Source organism: Leptonychotes weddellii, chromosome 2, assembly GCF_054177405.1.
Source record: "Leptonychotes weddellii isolate Sample4059 chromosome 2, ASM5417740v2, whole genome shotgun sequence".
In the NCBI taxonomy this organism is placed as follows: Eukaryota; Metazoa; Chordata; class Mammalia; order Carnivora; family Phocidae; genus Leptonychotes; species Leptonychotes weddellii.
In genome coordinates, this window is record NC_138370.1 from 147,546,947 (window position 1) to 147,567,944 (window position 20,998).

The window sequence follows — 20,998 nt, forward strand, 5'->3', positions numbered from 1 at the left end:
TTTATTTTGCTCAGTTTTTGTACTGAGCAATGCACTTAGTGGGTGAATCAAGAGAAATAATCTAGTTATTTTGCTGAGGACTTTACCAAGATTGTCATCAGCCATTTTGGAAAAATCACATGACCAGTAACAAGGCGGCTCCTGGAATCGAAACTGTCAATGAGCCACCCACCCCCCGCCCCCCTTCTGTCTGCGGTGGTAGCTGTCCCTGTCCCAGCAGCGTTATGTTAAATGCAAGCCTCACCCTACTTTCTGTCTTCCAGTATAGTGGTAACCCCTAAGCACTTGCCTGTTGAACACGCATTTTCTTTCCTTTTTCTTTCTTTATTAGAGTCTAGTTGACACACAATGTTACATGAGCTTCAGGTGTACACATAGTGATTCAACAAGTCTATGCGTTATGCTGTGATCACCACAAGTGTAGCTACCATCTGTCACCATACAATAGTATTACAGTATCATTGACTATATTCCCTATGTGGTACCTTTTACCATATTTTCTTTGTTTAAGTTGACTTTTTACAGTGACATGTGTAGACAGGTTATATTAGCTATGAACCCTCAGGATAGTGAAGGGGGCATTACAACACAGAGGTTATAATAAGGGGCCAGAAGGACTAAGAGCCAAAGGTCTACAGTGTTGTGCACTTGCTGAAACTGGGAGTGGCCGAGAAAATGAGTAGGGAAGCTTGTGATATATAAACTCATAGGGACAGAAGGGACTTTTGTGAACTTTGAGTCTAATTATTTTTAAAAAATGAAAAAACTAGAACCAAAAAAGGAAAAGGGAGTTGGCTAATGTCACCTAACTAGCTAATGTCAATGTTGGGACCAGACCCAGTACTCGTAATAGAAGGGTCAAATGAGTCTATATGAAACTACTTGAAAATTAAATTAACATTGTTTAACTGAAGTGTTAAGGAAAATGTTTTTCTAAAGATCTAACAATTTAATATACAATTAGCTCCACTATTTTCTAATGTTAAGATGGATCTGGAGGCAAGATTTTACTAGATGTAGAATCGATTGTAGAATTGGTTATATCGGGACACCCGGGTGGCTCAGTCAGTTAAGTGTCTGACTTTGGCTCAGGTCATGATCTCGGTGTCCTGGGATCGAGCCCCATGTCGGGCTCGCCCCTCAGCAGGGAGTCTGCTTCTCCCTCTCAAATAAATAAATAAATAAATAAATAATCTTTAAAAAAAAAGATCTGGTTATATCACATCGATTATACTTCATATAACATCTAACTCAGCATTGGCAGACAAAGTATTTGTTTAATGAACTTGTGATTTGAACTTATTACTGCTTATTTCTATTTATGATAAAATAAGTAGAACCTGGGTAAAATTATGAATAGCCTAACAAGCAAATCAGAAGGCTGGCTTTGGCCAATCTGTATCAGGACCGGTTAGTCCTGTCCAAAACACTGGGCCAAAAAAATGAAGGCCCAAGTACTATCACACTTCTCCATTTGCCCAGAAGGGCCACAGTCACCAGTAACGATTGGTTTTTCCTTCCTGACTCAATTTTGTTCAAACTTACTTAGCTACAAAATTGCCATAAGTTTTCCTATGCTGCCACCTACTGGACATAGTAAGTATAGCTTTGAATAAAGCTTTGTCTTCTATTATTCAACGAGAACTTCTTTGGTCTTAAATATCCAAATACTGAACATTTAAAGGTTGTTTCCTCTAATCACTAGAGATTCCTTAATGTCATCCAAAGCCAACACACCTATGAATCTCCATTTTCAAAACACCTCTTCTGTACTAAGTTTAAATCATGATTTCCTTCTTCAAAGTCCCTACTCTGCAAGAGGGTAAATACATTGCTATGGTTCATGTCTTGATGTAAAAGGGAACGTACCCCCCCTCACTGTAAAGAACGAGGCACTGATGGTCTAGGAGCCATGGTTTAGGATAACGTTTAGGAAAAGTTGTTCTGGAAATCGGCCTTATGCCGGAAAATGAGCCGTGGCTTGGCAGTAAGCAGAAAAGGACACGTGCTACCTTGGGATTTAGCTTGGAGAAAAAAAGAGAGAAGGCTAGAAAGAAACTAGCTGGTGATAAAAATAAAAACAATAGTGTCTGCTATATTCTAGGCACATCCCCAAGAAGGTCACAAGTATTGTCATGGGATTCTCACAACAGCCCAGGAAGCAAAGACCGAATGCACTTTACAGAGGAAGAAGTCGGGTTTTGGAGGCCACCAGCCGGCAACGTCAGGGATGCACAAAGCTCGGCGGCCTGGAAGGTGTAGCCCCAGGAGACCACGGACCAGCAGAACTGTCGGGAGACAAAGCCAGAGCAGCTCCTCGTTCGATGCCATTGATTTTAGTTAAAAAAAAAAAAAAAAATCACAGCCAAAGGAGCCTAAGGAGATATGACAGCCACATGATTTGCGGTATCCCGCATGGGATTCTGGAACAGAAAACGGGCATTAGGTGAAAACGAAACAAGTATGAATCAAGGTTGGGCTTTAGTTAAGAATTTATCAATATGGGTTCATTCACTGTGGCAAATGTATCATACTGAGTTTTTTAAGCCTGGTTTTTAGAGAATGATTAACACTATGGAAAACATCTGATTCCTAAGAATTAGGAGACACGTTAGTATAAAATTGGATTTTGAATGGTTTAAGAACACTGATGGCGGAGAACCGCGGCCACCTCTCTGACGGCGCTTGGCCGAGTCTCACGGCCACCACCATTCCCCGGGGCGGGGGGAGCACCATTCCCCGGGGCTGGGGGAGCTGCGACGCCGCACCCTCTGTTCACCCGCCCGGGGCCGCGCCGCCCTCCGCCGCTGCACTGCACTGCTGGGTCCCGCCAGCCCGGCCTGATGGCGCAGATGGGGCCGGCCCCTGCAGATGGGGCCCTGCGCCGACGAGATCCCGCAGTTCCCCGCCCGCTCCACCACTCAGAGTGACCTGTCCCTGTGTGAGGGCTCGAGGGAGGCCCTGAAGCACTGCAAGGCCAACCACGGGCTGGGCTCCCTGCCCCGAAGGGACAGGTGCAGATTCTGCAGATCCATGGGCCAGCCCCGCACCCACCTTCACCCTTTCACCGACAGCCGGACCATGACTTCAGAGTGTACCCATGGAGCTGGGATTGGGAGAGAAGAGGGGGTTTCGCACCCCACAGATGACCGGAGACGCAAATGTGCTGTTAAAAGACTTGGTTTAGGGTGCCTGGGTGGCTCAGATGGTTAAGCATCTGCCTTCGGCTCAGGTCATGATCCCAGGACCCTGGGATCGAGTCCCACATCAGGCTCCCTGCTCGGAGGGGAGCTTGCTTCTTCCTCTCCCTCTGCTGCTCCCCCTGCTTGTGCTCTTTCACTCTCTGTCAAATAAATAAATAAAATCTTAAAAAAAAGACTTTGGTTTAGACCAAAAAAAAAAAAAAGAATATTGATTGCCAACATAAGAAGGGAAAGGAAACCATCAAATGATTTAAATAGCTCAAATCCAGATATTTTGTATTAGGAGAAAACATCATCCATACTATTTGTTCTGCTGAGACTTCTCTACTTCTTTCTCTTTTGTTCATGATGATTCACACACACACACACACATTCAACTCTGTATTAACAGTTTATGTTACGTTAGTACAATTACTCAAGGCATGTTCTGCCTGTACTGAACTCTTTGTGGCTTATCTCAGCTTGATCCTCTAAATCCTGTGGGAGCGGTCCTATCGTTCCCATTCTACAGGACTGCACGGGACAGCCTGACTATAGGCAATTCACAGTGGCACATTGTAAGGCTATGCCAAACCACACCTTGTTCCTCAGCTGATGCCACATCAACATATCAAACAGGTGAACAACTTAATGCTATTGTACCAATGAGCTAAGATCACATCATTCAAGGGACAAAGAAAGTAACTCTGCCAAATTAGTATGTCAAGTCTATTTAACAAGACAGGGTGTGTAGGAAATTGAACATGTTCCAAGTAATTTGAGGTTTAGGAAAACATCAAGATGATGATTTTAAGTTCTGAAGTAGCCTTGTAATAGGGGTGCCTGCCTGGCTCAGTCCATAGAACATGGACTCTTGATCTCAGGGTCATGAGTTCAAGCCCCACATTAGGCATAGAGCTTACTTAAAAACAAATAAAATAAATAGCCTTGTAATAGAGCTGGCAGAAGACAAAAGACTAAGTTAATGAGTTCCACTGACTTCAATTATAAATTAAAGAAACTTGAGAGTAAGCTGGAATTAACAAGCAGGAGCTCACTGCAGAGTTCTAAGTCTTGGGGGGGAAACACACACTTTTTTATCATGAATAATATGGTAATTTTGGAAAGTTTGGAAAATGAGAAAATAGTTAAAATCACTCACAATCTCCATACGTAGAGAGAGGGGCAGACCCAGGTCTTTTAAGAAATTGCACGTTTCACAAGGACACACAGCCAGGGTGTTGAACGGGGTCATGGAAGTGTGGGACCCTAACGCTTAAACTTCATTCGCTTGAAGGTGGGTCCATCTATGCCCAGCAACAATCCATGTTGTCCGCTCTTAGAGCCAGTCCGCTTGGGTTTGAATCTAGGCAACATCATTTCCTACCAAATAACCTTCAGCAAACTGCTTAAGCTTTGCTGTGCCTTAGATTTCTATTTGCAATATGGGGATAATACCAATCTCAGATGATGACGAAGTTTAATTTAGAACATAGTTAAAAACTTAAGCTCTTACGGTCTTTTCTAAACACATAACATATACACGTTTATAAAACTCACTCATTTCATGCATAAATATTTTTCCATGTTTTTGGGTCTTTCAGGAGACCCAGTATTATACTTAATGTGTAACCTAAAGATTCCTCAATTGGACATTTTGGGTGTTTAAAAAGAGAGATGCTTAGGGGCCTCTGGGTGGCTCAGTTGGTTAAGCATCTGACTCTTGATCTCAGCTCAGGTCTTGATTTCCGGGTCATGAGTTCAAGCCCTGCTTTGGGTTCCATGCTGGGCATCGTGCCTACTTTAAAAAAAGTGGGGGAGATGCTTAACATCAGGTGGCTTTGCCTGTTGAAAGCACTAGAGTCACCTTCAAGGCCAAAGGCTGGTAACATTTTAAGGAATAAGCCAAATGGACATAGATCTTTGACAAATCAAAGACGTCAATTAAGAGGGCTTGTTGGGAAACAAGATGCATACTGCCTTCAGGTGGAAGACAAAGTCAGTAGTATCTCTTGGAGTTGTACATGGCTGAGGCCTCAAGAGCAGTGGGGAAGTAGTTGGTACTAGATGGAACCTTCTAGGGGCCCTTTCCTGAAATCTAGGTTAACATGAAACAGGGAAGATGTGGAAGAGGGTAATTCCTTTGCCCAAAATTATTGAGAGGCAAAAGTGGAGGTCAAAGACAAGTTTGGTAAATCCTGAAGCCTGTTCATACGTCTAGCTACCTTTAGGTAGTGAGTCCAGTCTAAGCCCGGTTTCCCTTGTGAATAGCTGTGAGGCCTTGGGCATGTAACCTAACCTCCGTACTGGCGTAAACTGAGATATCTCTGTACCTCCAGGGGAGCGTTAGCTATTGCATAACCTTTCACGGTGTGGCATGCTAAGGCATGTTAGTTTGGGAGCATTTTAATAAATATGTTTCTCATACATGAAGTATAAAGGCTTAGAGCTACATTGAGTGGTAGAATTTGAATTTCTAAGGCCATAAGTAATATATATATTTTTACCAGCTCCTAGAAGTGGGAAGGAGCCTAGCTTTGTTTCCTTTCCCCTAAGTCCTTCTTCAAAGTGTTGTACATAAGTCACACACCAAGTTAGAATTGAAAATACATCCCTCTGGCTGCAACTCTGAGCAATTACAATAATCTGAATCACTGTTTTTTTACATTAAAAGAATGTCAATCGTAGTGATCATTTTCCTCCTAGGAACCAAAATATCCTTCACTTGCAAGTTGGATTCATAACCTTAGTCTAATTATGAGAAAAACACGGGACATAGCCCAGTAGACGGGCATCATGTAAAATACTTGTCCAGTACCCCTCACAACTGTCAAGTCCTCAAAAACAAAATCTGAGAACTGATCACAGCCAAGGGAGCCTAATGAAACATGACAAATAATATAAAATGGTGTCCTGGATGGGCTCCTGGAACAGAAAAAGGGCATTAGGTCAAAACTTGAGGGACTCTGAAGAAGCTATGGATGGGAGTTAACAGTAATATCAAGATTGGGTCATTATAACAAATGTTTTATACTAATGTAAGCTGTTACTAATGTAAGCAGTTAATAGGCAAAATGGAGGAATATATGGGAACTCTAAGAGCTTCTCAATCTTCTGTAAATCTAAAAATTCATCTAAAATGGAAGTCTATTTAAAAAATTTTAAGTCTACAGGTATACACAGTAATATGAATGTATAGAAAGGGGCGCCAGGCTGGCTCAGTCGGTAGAGCGTGTGACTCTTGATCTCGGGGTTGTGAGTTCGAGCCCCAAGTTGGGTGTGGAGATTAGTGAAAATCTTTAAGATAAATCAATCAATCAATCAATGAATAGAAAAAAGTCTGGAGACTCTGAACCAATACTACTTTTATGGTAATTTGCCTACCCTGTGCCCTAGGAGTTGCTTCTATGGAAGACATAACCATATAGCACTGGAGGGGAAGATAAAAGAGAAAGTGGAAACCAGTTGAGGCTCATCTCTTAATCAGCAGAAAAGTTTTATTTCTTTTAAGGACAAACAAACCACATCCAAGGCCTTAACTTACAGACGCAAACCAAAGTAGTAGCCATTTAAAGCATTAGCTATTGAGGTACAATACATACATGGGGGGGAGGGGAATGCTTCACCATCTGAAGCTTATACCAAACTGCTCGATCGACAGCTGAGCTCTGCTAGTGCTTGGGTGTGGCCGAGGGGAAGAGCGTAACTGCAGAACCAAAGGAGAACAGCTGTGTTCCGCAAGTACTGAAGCATTCTGGACTGCATTGGTGAGGGTGGGTTTCACATATAAGGGAAAGGGGTGGGAAAAGGCTACATCCCCCCAGGGCATTAGGCTGCCTTGCAGAGGGCCACAGCAGAAAAGCGGACCTCCCCTTGCTCACGCTCGGTGAATTCTCTGCAGACCTTGGCGGCATCCTGAAAGGAGAAAGGTCATTCATATCCAAACAGCAGCGGCTCAAAAGGAAGTTCCAACAGGAAAGTTAACGGTAAGGCGCAGAGGTCACCCTGATCAACTTCAAACCTCCCATTAAACTTGTAAACCAGGGCTGGCTTCAGACCAAAAATAAATAAATTAATTAATTAAAAAAAAATCAGGTGTTGGGCAAGACAAGAACTCATGCACAGACTTGACTTTAGAAGCTTTGACTTATTTAAAACTTTCACCAAGTGCTCTGGGCTTCCTCCACCTTGTGCCTGGTTTTGACAAGAAAACTACATACACTAGGAATGCACTTTTCCTCAAATAGCAACAAGGTAAAAAATAGATCCTCTCTCCCATTAGGGGGCCTAAGAAAAAAGTTCCCCTAACTCAAGAAATTCCAAGTAAACACAAATTCCTTTCAAGTAAACATTTTACGGAACAGCCTTAAATGCCTGGTGTTCCAGGTGTTAATGACTTATCCATGGTGGAAGGACATGTGTTACTAGTTCTAAGACCCAGATTACAAAGATTGGTAATAGAAAATTGATCCCAAATTCTAGGGTTTAAACGCCTTGGCATAGTAAATATCAATCACTGCTTCATCTGTAAAAAGTCTAGTGGAAAAATAGCTCCACAAACCATATGAAATATAAGACCTTTAAGAGGACAGAACAGTCATGACGCATCACTCCCAAGGTCTAAAAACCATCGACTCCATGAGCTGGCCCTTAAAAGGCATCAGCCACATCCAGTTTTGCTCCTGCTTTAGAACCAGTCTAGAGGGGATTCTAGATTGACATCTACATATTTCATTCTCAATCAGAGTTATTATACTGCTATTCCAGACCTTTCCTGTAGGACCCACACGGATAACGACTATTAAAAGGTGTGTCTATAAAGGGAATAGTCATTCATCTCCTACAGACCATGAGCAGTGACCTCAGAATTCATGGGTTAAGTTTATGTCATTTCTTACCAGTTTAGCAACAATTTACTATATACTTCAGACAACCTAATACAGCTTCAACCATATACAACCAGCCTTACTTAGGATAAGAATTTTCACTAATTAAGATGCTGGTTTATTCCATTTAAGTGAGATTCTAGTTAGTTTTTATTGTTTTTTTTTTTAAACAGGGTTTTACCTTCCCCACACCTCATAAATTCTACTCAAGTAACAGTTTTTGGTATCCTATGTGGAGTACATTTTTGTGGTATTAGCAGTGTTCAATACGGAAGTACCTTAGAGCTTTATTAGAAGGACCAGTCTTTCCCCCAAATGGGTCATCACCAGAAGTTCTGCCTCTTACTCTCTCCCCTAAGTAAATTCTACTGCAAATCACCCTCAATCCTGCTTTTCTAGATCCATTTCTCATTCCATATTACTACTCCCATATGCCCCTCGTATATCCGAGAATTAGCTCTAACTGATCTCAGGTGTGTGTGACAGCAGGCTAGAGAAAAGTGACCCTCCCTCCTTTGCGGCATAATTTGGTCCACCAGCACCTTGAGGTCATGAGGTTTAGGACATTCCAAAGCCAGGTCTATTACCCAGGAAGGTAGTACTGAACAGTGGCTAGGATTGCCCAGATTTTGAACCACGGTTTTGCCATTTAAGTCATCGACCCTGAGCATCACTTAACCTCCTGTACCTCAGTTTCCCCACCTGTAAAATGTGGGTATAATACCCACCTCAGAGCCTCATTAAAAGCATTCTCTAAAAGCTAGAAGTCACTTAGAATAGCATCTAGCACAGGGGTCAGCAAACTATAGCCTGCTGCCTATCTTTATGAATAAAGTTTTAATAGAATACGGCCACATATTCACTTAGACGTGGTCTCAGAATGGAATACAAGCATACCTCATTGTATTGCACTTCGTCTTACTGCACTTCTCAGAGACTGCATTTTTACAAATGCAAAGTTTTTAGCAACCCTGCATCAAGCGAGTCTACCAGCACCTTTTTTCAATAGCATCTGTGTTTCTGTGTCACATTCTGGTGATTCTTGCAGTATTTCAAACTTTTTTCATTGTATTTATTATGGTGATCTGTGATTAGTGATATTTGATGTCACTATTAAATTGTTTTAGAGTGCTACAATCCACATCCATACAAGAGAGCGACCTCAATCAATAAATGTTGTGTGTGTTCTCACTGCTCCGGTGACCAGCTTTTCCCCCATGTCTCTCGCCCCTCAGGCCTCCCTGTTCCGAGATGATATTGAAATTAGGCCAATTAATAACCCTACAATGGCCTCTAATGCGTTCAAATGAAGAGTCACACATCTCTCACTTTAAATCCAAAGCTAGAAATGATTAAGCTTAGTGAGGAAGGCACGTTGAAAGTTGAGATAGGCTAAAAGCTAGGACTCTTGTGCCAAACAGTTAGCAAGTTGTGAATGCAAAGGAAAAGTTCTTGAAGGAAATTAAAAGTGCTACCCCTGTGACCACATGAATGATAAAAAAGCAGAACAGCCTTATTCCTGGCATGGAGAAAGTTTGAGTGATCTGGACAGAGGATCAAACCAGCCACAACATTCCCCTAAACCAAAGCCTAATCCAGAGAAAGGCCCTAACTCTTCAATTCTGTGAAGGCTGAGAGAGGTGAGGAAGCTGCAGAAACGTCTGAAGCTAGCAGAGGTTGGTCCAAGTTTAAGGAAAGAAGCTGTCTCCATAACATCAAAGTGCAAGGTGAAGCAGCAAGTGATGGAGAATCTGCAGCACATTATCCAGAAGATTAGCTAAGATCATTAATGAAGGTGGCTACACTGAACAACAGACTTCCCACATGGATGACCTAGGCTTCTATTGGAAGATGATACCATGTAGGACTTTATAGCTAGAGAGAAGTCAATGGTTGGGTTCAAAACTTCAAAGGAGAGGCTCTCTTATTACGGGCTAATGCAGCTGGTGATTTTAAGTTGAAGCCAATGCTCACTTACCATTCTGAAAATCCTAGGGCCCTTAAGAAGTAGGCTACATCTGGAAAAACAAAGCCTGGATGACAACACATCTATTATAACATGGTTTACTGAATATTTTAAGCCCACTCTTGAGACCTCCTGCTCAGAAAAAAAGATTTCTTTCAAAAGGACTGCTCATTGACAGTGCACCCACACAGTTCTGATGGAGATGGACAAGATTTGTGTTTTCACGCCTACTAAATAACGTCTACTCTGCAGCCCCATGAATCAAGAAGTCATTTCAACTTGCAAGTCTTTTTAAGAAACACATTTCGTAAGGCCATAGTGAGTGATTCCTCTGATGGAGCCGGGTAAACTGAAAATCTGCTGGGAAGGATTCACCATTCTAGAGGTCATTAAGAACATTCCTGATTCATGGGAAGAGATCGAATATCAACCTGAACAGGAGTTTGGAAGACATGAATTCCAACCCTCATGGGACTCTGAGAGGTTCAAGACTGAGTGAAAGAAGTACCTGCAGGTGTGGTGGAAAGAGCACAAGAACTAGAATGAGAAGCAGAGCATGAAGGTGGGACTGAATTGCTGCCATCTCATGAGAAAACTTGAATGGATGAGGTGTTTTCTCATCATGAGCAAAGAAAGTGGTTCCTTAAGATGGGATCCACTGGTGAAGATGCTGTGAAGGCTGCTGAAATGACAACAAAGGCTTTCGGGGCTAGAATATGACATAAACGAAGTTGATAAAGCAGCAGCAGGGTTTGAGAGGATTAACTCCAATTTTAAGAAGTTCTACTGTGGGTAAAATTCTGTATCAAAAGCATCATATGCTACAGGGAAAACATTCATGAAAGGAAGAGTCCATGGATGCAGCAAACTTCACTGACGGCTTATTTTAAGAAATTGCCACGGCCACCCCAACCTTCAGCAACCACCACCCGATCAGTCAGCAACCATCGACATGGAGGCAAGACCTCCACCAGCAAAAACTTTACAACTCAGAAAGCTCACATGATGGTAGGCATTTTTTTTAGAAATGAAGTATTTTTAATTAATATATGCACACTGTTCTTTTAGACAGAATGCTATTGTACACTTAACAGACTACAATGGAGTACGAACAGAACTTTTATATGCACCAGGAACTAAAAATTTCATTTAACTCACTTCATTGCAATATTCGCTTTACTGCAATGGTCTGGAACTGAACCCACAACATCCCTGAGGTATGCCTGTCCTTGCAACAGAGCCAAATGCCACACGAAGCCTGAAATACTTTCTACCTGGCTCTTTACAGAAAGTTTTCCAGCCCTTCATCTGCACACAGCAAGCACTCAAAAAAGATTAGTTATTACTGCAAATGAAGTACTTACACCTTAACAGCATTTTTTCTTATCACAATTAAGCAACTTCCCTTTATAACAGTAAATTGATTCAATTCTAGAGACTTGTTTTTAGGGGGAAGGGGCCCCAGGTAGTCTATCAGCCCTTGTCCAGAACTAAGAGGTCTCTGGAATCCTTTACAGTAGGACAGTGATCCTAGATCTTAAAGTTATCGAGGCAGGTTCTGAATCTGCTCCTCTCATCCTCTAACAGTGGCCCCAGGAGAAGAAAAAACTGAAGTCGACGGCCCAACTGGAATCCCTAGTACACCAGCTGTAAGACAGACCCTAATCCAGCAGTGTGACAGGGATTAAGAAAGGCTCAAGTTGGGGGGCGCCTGGGTGGCTCAGTTGGTTAAGCGACTGCCTTCGGCTCAGGTCATGATCCTGGAGTCCTGGGATCGAGTCCCACATCAGGCTCCCTGCTCGGCAGGGGGGTCTGCTTCTCCCTCTGCCCTCTTCCCTCTTCCCTCTCGTGCTCTCTCTCATTCTCTCTCTCAAATAAATAAATAAAATCTTTAAAAAAAAAAAAAAGAAAGGCTCAGGTTGGGTCCCTTGAGTGGTTAGCTGTGATGTAATCTGACAAGAGGACAATGGTCACCTTAATCCCACAAGGAAGTAAAGCAATGGCTTGCAGGCTAATTCTAACCCTGGACTAAAGTCAGCACACGATACAGATCAGTCAGGGCTGCTCTGGAGGATCCTGTTTAAGACCATTTGCTAGAAAATACAGTAGACAGAATTACTAAAATAGGGGCGCCTGGGTGGCTCAGTCGTTAAGTGTCTGCCTTCGGCTCAGGTCATGATCCCAGGGTCCTGGGATTGAGCCCACATCGGGCTCCCTGCTCCGCGGGAAGCCTGCTTCTCCCTCTCCCTCTCCCCCTGCTTGTGTTCCCTCTCTCGCTATCTCTCTGTCAAATAAATAAAAATTTAAAAATCTTAAAAAAAAAAAAAATTACTAAAATAATCTTTAAGCCCTAAAGACTGCTATTAACCCAGACGATGGGGTGCTGGCTGCCCTGAAGAAGTACTACCACCTGAGACAATATGGCCAAAGAAAGGTGGGCCTCAGTGGAAGATGGGTTCCAAAGATTACCTGCAGCAAGGAGTCCTCTGAACTGGTGCCATGGTTTACCGGGAAAGGCATTCGTCCATCTGGAACAGAGAAGCCAGGCAGCTCAACTTTCTCTGCAGATTTTCTGGCTGCCGTGCTTACCCAGCCTAAAGAGAAGTTTTCCATCTCCCAAATACCACTGCCACTCCCACAGAGGAAGGCTGGTCAGAAGCAATCGGATGGAAAGGAAGTTCGAATGCTCCTGGATACCCACCCGGGGCAATTCTAATCCTCAAGCAACAGGACCACACAAGCCCAATGTGGTCACCCTAACAGAAAGGCTTGGGCCACATCTCCTGGGAAGGGTCCCAGAGCAAAAGGCAGACGCAGCCTCTGAGGTACCGAGGAGGTGGAGCCAAGAAGCGATCTTTCAGATCTCACTGCCCCTTAATGACTGCTTACTGGCCCCAAGTCTCCTTCGCTCTTGTCTGCTTATAGGTGGTTCTCGAGGCAACATGGCTGCAAGTCTTCATTAATACAAAGGGGATGACTTTTACCAGATGGCTATCTTTCTTGTTGGCATATACCAGCTAAGAGAAATTACCCCCCAACATGTCCAAATTCTTCCTATGCAAACAAGATCACATTGAGGCATTTATCTTTTTCCAAAAGTATTCCTTGTCAGGATGCTGCGGGAGATCCTACAGTGGTAATGCTGTAGGGGAAGGTGGGAAGAGAAAACCTGAACACGGATGCCTTGAACTGGCACGGATCTCTTTGCCGGTTTGGGACTAAAACCATTCTTTCTGCAGGTCACTGCCTGATGGGTGGTGGAAGTGCTCTGTGTGAAAAAGGGGTAAGTGCCCCAGTGAGAATACCTTGTTGTTTTGGCTTTGTGAACAAAGACACACTTCATAAAGATACGCTAACTGCCACAAAGTCACGCACCAATACCGTAAGAGGAATTTCATCTGGAAGAATGCCTGAAACTATGTGGGGTTCCAAAAATGGAGTGAAACCTACCAAGTTCGTAGAGATGGCCATCCACGTTGTTAAACAGAATAAAATGAAAATTCACTTTGTCATCTACCTGAGGAGAGTCAAGAAATATTTTTGAAGATGAGTTTTGATTGTACTATATACTGCATTAAAAATGTTTTCCTTCAGCTTTACTGAGATACATGACATAATATTGTGTAAGTTCAAAATGTGTAACATGTTGATTTAATACACATATTTTGCAATATGATTTTAAGAACAGAACTTAATTTATTAAAAATAAATTCTGTCACTCTTTAAGTATAATGCGCTGGAACTGACTTGCTTATTATTTTTAATTAGCATAGCTAACACTTATGTATTTCCTATATACTAGACAATATTATAAGACTATCATAAAACCTTAATCTATTAAAATAAATATAGTAACTATCAGAAAGCTATGACTTTTTCCTGAGGAGGAAATTCAGGCTTAGGAAGGATTAAGTATTTCACCCAAGGTCAAGACTAGAAAGTGGTAGGGCCAACAGTAGTTATAAAGGCACGGATACAGACTTAAATCTAATTAACTGTTGATTAAAGGACTGTGTTCAGGTTAACGATATATTTAAGCCTTCTAGAAACCGTCAGTCCTTGCTGGTAATCTTACTCTCTCCAACAGTCTGTGGGAAGAGTATGTGAAATGCTCAGTTGCCAGGAGGGGGATATTCCTCTCAGAATCATTTGGATCTAAACAAAATACTGTTTGAATTTACTCAAGACTATGTTTACTGCCAATTAGATTTCTGAAGAGCCATTTCAACGAATAGGTCCGATCAAAGCATGATTCTGGAAGAGTTTTCTGGGCTTCATTGGTCTTAATTGGCCTTGGGTGGAAAGGTCTGCTGTGTTCAGGTAAGAGGTTCCTGTATGTATTCCAGGGGAGACACAGAGCCGCCTGGGCAGCCTGGCTCTGATCTGTAATTGCATTTACCCGACATTGGCCTTCCTGTGCCACGGCATCATGGGCTGCCTGAATGGCCTGCAGACAAGAGAGAATAATGAGCACAAAAACCTCTGTAGTCATTTAAAACTGACGCTCTGGAAGTAATTTTCCTACCTCGTTCTTTTCAAAGCATTTTGCTCGGTCTTCAGGGGACAGCTTCTCCGTTTCAGAAAGAAACTGTTTCAGGACTGACCCATCCTCTTTAAAAAAAAAAAAAAAAAAAAGCACATTAGTAAAGACAGAATAGTGCAAATGGGTGCACATTTACAGCACACTTAGGCTGTTACACAGCCAGCCACGTTCGGTGACTGAAGTCTTTACTATGGCCCTGGAGGGGTAGATGAGCTGTCCCTTCTCCCTCAGCCTCTTTCCAACCAGTCCCTTCTCCCTGCATTCAAGCCGATGAACTCTCCGCTCCTCCAGAGGGCGCCAAGCCCTCTCCTGCAGCTCTTCCCAGCCATCCGGACGCTTTTCCCCTCCCACCTCACACTCAACCTCTCAAATCCCCATCACCTTCCTTACGGTGCTTATGCATTTGGAACATGTATTTGTGAGATCTGTCTTGCTATAAAGGCAGGGACTGTCTTGTCTATTGCTAGTTGGATTTTTTTTTGGTTTTTGTCAAGATTTATTTAAGTAATCTCCATGCCCAACCGGGGACTTGGAACTCACGCGCTCTACAGACTGAGCCAGCCTGGCGCCCTTCTAATCGCTATTATCTATAGCAACTGGCTACACACAACCCTACATGGTTCAACAACATTCTAGTCTAATAATAGGTTCTCAAACCAAGATTTTTTACGTCAGGGTAGAAAATGCAATCTTAGTAGTACGGATATCCAGAAAGACATTAACTTAAGGATCTTAAGAAGAAATGTAAAGTGCCTAGTAGTCTGACCCAGAGACAAATGACCAGCTGACAGTTTGGTATAAGCATTTTGTCACTGCTCAATGTGGCTAAATCTAGGAGACGCTGAAGACATGTCTAGAGCAAGATCGATTTGTATTTCAAAGACCGCATTCCAACTTCCAGCTCTAAACTCAAACAAATAAGTGAAGACCACTTAAAATTTGGAAGGAATCCTCTTCATTTTACGGGGAGGGCTAGGACTCCGATTACTTTCCTGTGGCACGATCATGACCACGGCTACAAGAGTTCTCGTAGCTTCTGCTGACCTCCCAAACACAGGACTCTGAAGTGAGACTTACTGCAGAAGAAATAGAGGATCAATCTACACCTCCTTAACATGCCAAGTCAATATTTGATAAATTGAGTTCTAGAAGATTTGGATCTTTATGGCCAGACAAGCAACCCCCCCTTTTTTTTTTTAAGATTTTTATTTATTTGACAGAGAGAGAGAGACAGCGAGAGAGGGAACACAAGCAGGGGGAGTGGGAGAGGGAGAAGCAGGCTTCCCGCTGAGCAGGGAGACCTATGCGGGGCTCGATCCCAGGACCCTGGGATCATGACCTGAGCCAAAGGCAGACGCTTAACGACTGAGCCACCCAGGCGCACTGCCCCCCACCCTTTTTTTTTTTTTTTAATTTCGGAAGTATACCAGCAGCAGTCTTGGCCACACTTACCTTGCTTAAAAAACAAAACAAAACCAAAAAAACCCATATCTGACCTGCTCCAAGCAACACCGTGGACTATATTAGCTGAAATTATTCCATTCTTAGCCACCCCCATCCATTGTCTAAATCAGGAGTTGGCAAACTACTGTGCCTATTTTTGACTTATTGGAACACAGCCACATCCACTGGTTTACATCTTGCCTGGGGCTGCTTTTAAACTGCAAAGACAGAGACCCACTGGCCCTCAAAACCCTAAAAGATTTATTCTCACCTTTCAAGAAAGTTTGTTGACCCTTGGCCTCTAGCACGCATTATGCCATGTACTTTAACATATTTTCGTGCTGTTCATTGTGCTTCTGACAAGCCTGAGGGCTGAGACTCCTTTCTGGAAGTGAGCTAAGACCCCAGACCCTTGTTCGCAGCTGGATCCTTTCAAGGTTTCAAGCTGCTATGTTTCCCTGCAGGAACCTTCACGGTATCTTCGTTTGGCTGCTCTAGGCTACTTTGGTTCTCCTGTTGCTTAAGAGACCCAGAACCATTAGAGACAGGTCCTAAGTGGTGATATTTTATGGTTTAACATCATCTCTCATTCTTCTGAAGTGTCGAGCCTTGAACAAGGGCACATGAGAATCACGCATATGCAGGGAAGTAGTACGGAACTACCTCTCTCTCCCTCTTCCTTCCAGGTGGAAGAAGCTAGACCACGTTTCTTGGAAAAGGAGTTTCCTTTCCTCAAAAGAAAATCCATCATTAATTTGCCTACTGATTACATCCAGATCAGTAGGTTTCAAAAAAATGTAAGGCGATGACTTCGCTGAACAGACCCCTGGGGGTTTGGGGATCACAAGCTCTGGTTAACTAGAGGTCAACCAGAGGACTGCCCTCAAAATCCACTTACCAAACTCCAGTTTGTCTTGGTTATTGGCCACGGCATGGATAAGCCCGATGGTGCCACAGGAGTTGCCAATGGTCTGCTTCATGAAGTACACCTTAGGACTGACTTCTTGTCCCTTCAGCTCTTCAATCTGTTTTTTCCTGAAGTTCTCATGCTGTGAATATAAAACATTTTTTTAGATCTCATGAAAATGCAAAGCCCTAACAGACGGCAGCACAGCAAGTTCTACCACCTAAATGGAAACACAAGTGGGATGTGTGACCAGGAGCCTTGGTTCTAGGTGCTGGCCAGCACCCAGAGGATCGCCTGTCTGCGTCCCACACCCACGCCAGCCCGTAGGGTTCTGAGAGGTTCTGAGACTCCACCCTGATGCTGCAGTGCAGTCATGGCCTTGGATGTTGCCCAAGGATTTGTCTAGACACCACTGCAACCTTTTAGCTTGAAAATGTGTGGTGTCCTGAAGTCAGAAAAACAGGCACGTTCATTTTTTTTTGTCCTTAAACCACCACCACCAACTATATTTCACACAGGACCCCAATCAAGCTTTGGTCAATTTAACATCCTAATAAACACCAGCCAGTCTATATCCCAGTATTCTTTAAAGTTCTACTTCTACTGTGTCCAAGTGTACTTCTTTTCAATAACAAATACAAAACAAGACTTAGCTGCTGAAAAGAACAATTTTAAGAAATTATTCCCTCACTTTTTTTTTGGAAGGAAAGACAACTGACCTAGGGTTCTGGGCTGTGATTCCACAAAATCTTCTCACCCTACAAGAGAAGATGTGACACTTGCCTGTCCTTGTCAACAATACATTTTGAGGACAGATTAACAATGGGAGGAGGGATCAGTAAATGAATGAGACTAGAGATAGTTTTCCTCAAAGAATCCATCTGCTCTTTGTATAGTAATTTAGGGGGCTTGTCTGGACCTTTCACTAATGGATTTTAGACCTTAAAGGTAGGACTTCTCAGTTAAAGCACGGTACTGCTACCATAGAAACACTAATGTGTCGTAACTAGTATAATTGGACAGAACATCGGAAGTACGTTTCCTTTGTTTTTGTTGTTGATGGTTTTTTTTTTTTTAATATTTTAAGTAATCTACACCCAATGTGGGGCTCTAACTTACAACCCTGAGATCAAGAGTTGCACACTTCACCCAATGAGCCAGCCAGGTGCCCCTAGAAGTATATTTGTAATTCCAGTAGCCTTGCATTACTATACACATAACTGACTTAGTTTAAGCCTGGTCTGTGACGCCATCAGATGAGTAAGATCTCCCTACCTCACAAGACCAACTAATTGGAAGTTCTAACATCAAAGATCTACCATGTCTTTGAAATGAGTTACTATTCATGGGCTGTTAAGGATTTTCACTTTTCTGGGTTTGTTTAATGGGATAGCACCATTCTTTAGGTGTTTGAGCTCTTGCATGGAGCTACTTCTGCAAATATTTCATTATCACTTAAAATGTTTCTGAACTGGTTAGTGGACAGCTGGGTGGTTCAGTCGGTTAAGCGTCTGCCTTCTGCTGGGATCTCAGGGTCCTGGCATGGAGCCCCGAGAATCAGGCTCCTTGCTCAGCAGGGAGTCTCCCTCTGCCCCTCCCTGCTGCTTGTGCCCGCACTCCCACTCGCTCTATGTTCTCCCTCACTCTCAAATAATAAAATCTTAAAAAAAAAAAAAAACTGGTCCAGTTAAGATTTCATAACACTCTTAGACAAAATCAGATGCTTTCTAAATTAACATCAGCTTATTTGGAAATCAACATATAATCCTCAACTTTTCTTTGAATTTGCTTCAGTGTTTAGCCTAATTGGTGTTTTGTATCACAGACTAGGTGCTCAACAAATCTGACTGCCCCAGCTAGAGCTAAAGGACTAAGCATCCAGATCACTCAAATCAGAACGTTCTTTAACAAGCGCAGCTTGATCCAGTGAAAAGCAAGCAGTGGGCTTTTGAAAGACAAACACGATGCACCACTGCCTCCCAGAGGCCTTGCCTGGGAGTGCTGCTCAAAACCTCCGAGTCATCATGGATCCTCTAATAAGAGCGCTCCGACAGAGGCTCAAAGAAGAGAGGAGATTGTCTTTGATTCTGTCAACAGGGAAGCTAATTTGACTTGCAATTATTCGGCAGCTCGGGTTTACCTAACCAAAGGCTTTGGCAATAAAAAAACATGTCAGTGGATTATCCTAATAGCTTTAATAAGGGTTTTTAAATCACAATATCAAGCCCATTTCCTAGGAGGAATGCCTGCAACTTCCCACAGAACTTAATAATTTATGCTGAGGATGCTTCTAGAACACCCAGCCCTAGCATGGTGCTTCGGTTAAAGCTTCCACTGTTTGGAATGATGCCCCAAAGGCTACTGCCCCAGGTTTTGTTAATGCAGATTTCACCACTCCCAGATCGGGGGTCAAGTGACAGCAATAGGAGAGAAGACAATGCCATGCCAGTTAGTGGGATTTCATACATCGCAAGACAACAATTACCCCAGCTACCTTTTTATATCTGATGCTCAGTCTTTGAGGTACATACATCCATGCACACTTGTAGGAGGAAGACCATCTAAAGGGAAATGAAAAGGTGTTTCTAAAACTGCTTTAATGCCCACCTATTTCACTTAGCTACAAGGTCAGAGAGGAAAGACAAGAGAGGTGGAAGGAGGGCCCCACACACAAATGATTAAGCTTTTTTTAAAAAAGCACATCGGAGAGGCTAAAAACCAAGTGTGCATGTTGTAGGGAGTGGAGGGTGGGAAGAGACCCAAATCCACCAAAGACCCAGGAGTGGAGATGGAGCATTAGAGAACCTATTGTTTTGCTGTGGCTTAGGCAAGCCCGTCCCCCCCTCCCCATTTTACTGCAAGGTGGGAGTCTGAGAACCAAACAAACTGGCAGGTCACAGCCCTTAAAGGGAAAGGAAACAACCAGCCATTCCTTGGAGTGGAAGGCTCTGAAACGCGTAGGTTGAGGCCAACTCATGAATAGGATGAATTCCTTCTCTGGATAATGGAGATGATGGAACGGAGATGCTGCTGCTTCTCCTTGAAATTCACGGCAATGCTGAATGGACGAGCGAGGAGCCAGTAAATTCTCTAACCACCCATGAGTAGATGCCATGAAAGGGCGGGCTTCTCACCCCATCCCCCGCAGGAAGGGGGCAGTTTTGCAGGTATGGGCGCCCGGTCCGGGAGGGGAGCGGAAGGGAGGGAAGCCGGGAGTCCACACGGTCCTCCGCGCCTCACTCGGCTCTGGAAGCGGCGCGCACCACCCCGGGCCCACGCACCCCGGGCCCACGCCCTACCTGGGCCGTGAGGGGAAACAGCAGCAGCAGCGCGCAGGCAGGCGCGGGCACCGAGCCCAGAGCCTCCTCCTCCAGCCCCAGCACGTCCGCGAAGCGCCACTGGCCGGCCACCCCCAGCCGGGCCAGCACCTGCGGAGAGGAAAGACGGCGGCCAGGCGCGCCGAGACCCCGCGAGTGGCGGGCGCCTGCCGGAGGGCGGGCCCGGCCCGGCGCCCTCGGTGCCCCCACCCCAGCCTGGGCGGAGTCGCAACCTGCCCCGCCCCCATCCCCCGCCGGCTCAATGACACAGCACAAAGCGCGGCCCCCACGTGGCTCCCGCGAAGCCCGCGCCACGCCCTCGGGAGCTGGGCCCGCACCCTCCCCCCACCACCTCCGACGGTTCCGCAGAGTCACTCCCCGACCCCGATGCCGCGGCACAAGGAGGGCGCCCGGGACGCCGCTGGGTCCCTGCGAGACAGCCGGAGCTGATGCGCGCCTCCGCCTCGGCGCTCCCGGGGGAAGGGGACAGAGGCAGTGCGAGACGCCACTCACTTTGTTCAGCATCTGAAAGGCAAATGCAAAAAAAAATACAAAAATAAAGCCGGTCATCGAGGCAGCTACCTGGCGAGCGCTGACCTTCAGCTCTGCGCTCCCCGGGCGACGATGCACCCGACGCTTACCTCGGGGTTAATCTCCATCGGTTTGAGCTGCATCTTCGCGGAGCGTAGGAGGACCCACTATCAAGAGAAAAGGAAAAACAGCAAAAGGAGCCGCCCAGGCTGCCGCTATAAAG

General features: G+C 44.3%; 1 protein-coding gene across 1 annotated transcript; it reads right to left on the minus strand.

Annotated features, from left to right (window-relative positions):
• Nucleotides 1–6,659: 6,659 nt before the first annotated feature.
• Nucleotides 6,660–20,967, minus strand: UCHL1 (ubiquitin C-terminal hydrolase L1). The gene is made up of 9 exons (XM_006734648.3): nt 20,886–20,967; nt 20,758–20,769; nt 20,227–20,355; nt 16,919–17,069; nt 14,560–14,645; nt 14,434–14,481; nt 13,485–13,551; nt 12,504–12,562; nt 6,660–7,097 (listed from the first exon to the last, which is right to left on the minus strand). The coding sequence occupies exons 1-9, from the start codon at nt 20,916–20,918 to the stop codon at nt 7,011–7,013; spliced, it is 672 nt and encodes a 223-aa protein (XP_006734711.1). The 5' UTR covers nt 20,919–20,967; the 3' UTR covers nt 6,660–7,010.
• Nucleotides 20,968–20,998: the final 31 nt, after the last annotated feature.

Excerpts from the sequence above, each read along its gene's own strand:
- UCHL1 (XM_006734648.3), bottom strand. The coding sequence starts at position 20,918 with ATGCAGCTCAAACCGATGGAGATTAACCCCGAG. Across the intron at positions 14,646-16,918 it reads CCAAGACAAACTGGAGTTTG|AGGATGGGTCAGTCCTGAAA; the intron begins GTAAGTGGATTT and ends TTTTTTTTAAAG. Across the intron at positions 13,552-14,433 it reads CACAGGAAGGCCAATGTCGG|GTAGATGACAAAGTGAATTT; the intron begins GTAAATGCAATT and ends GACTCTCCTCAG.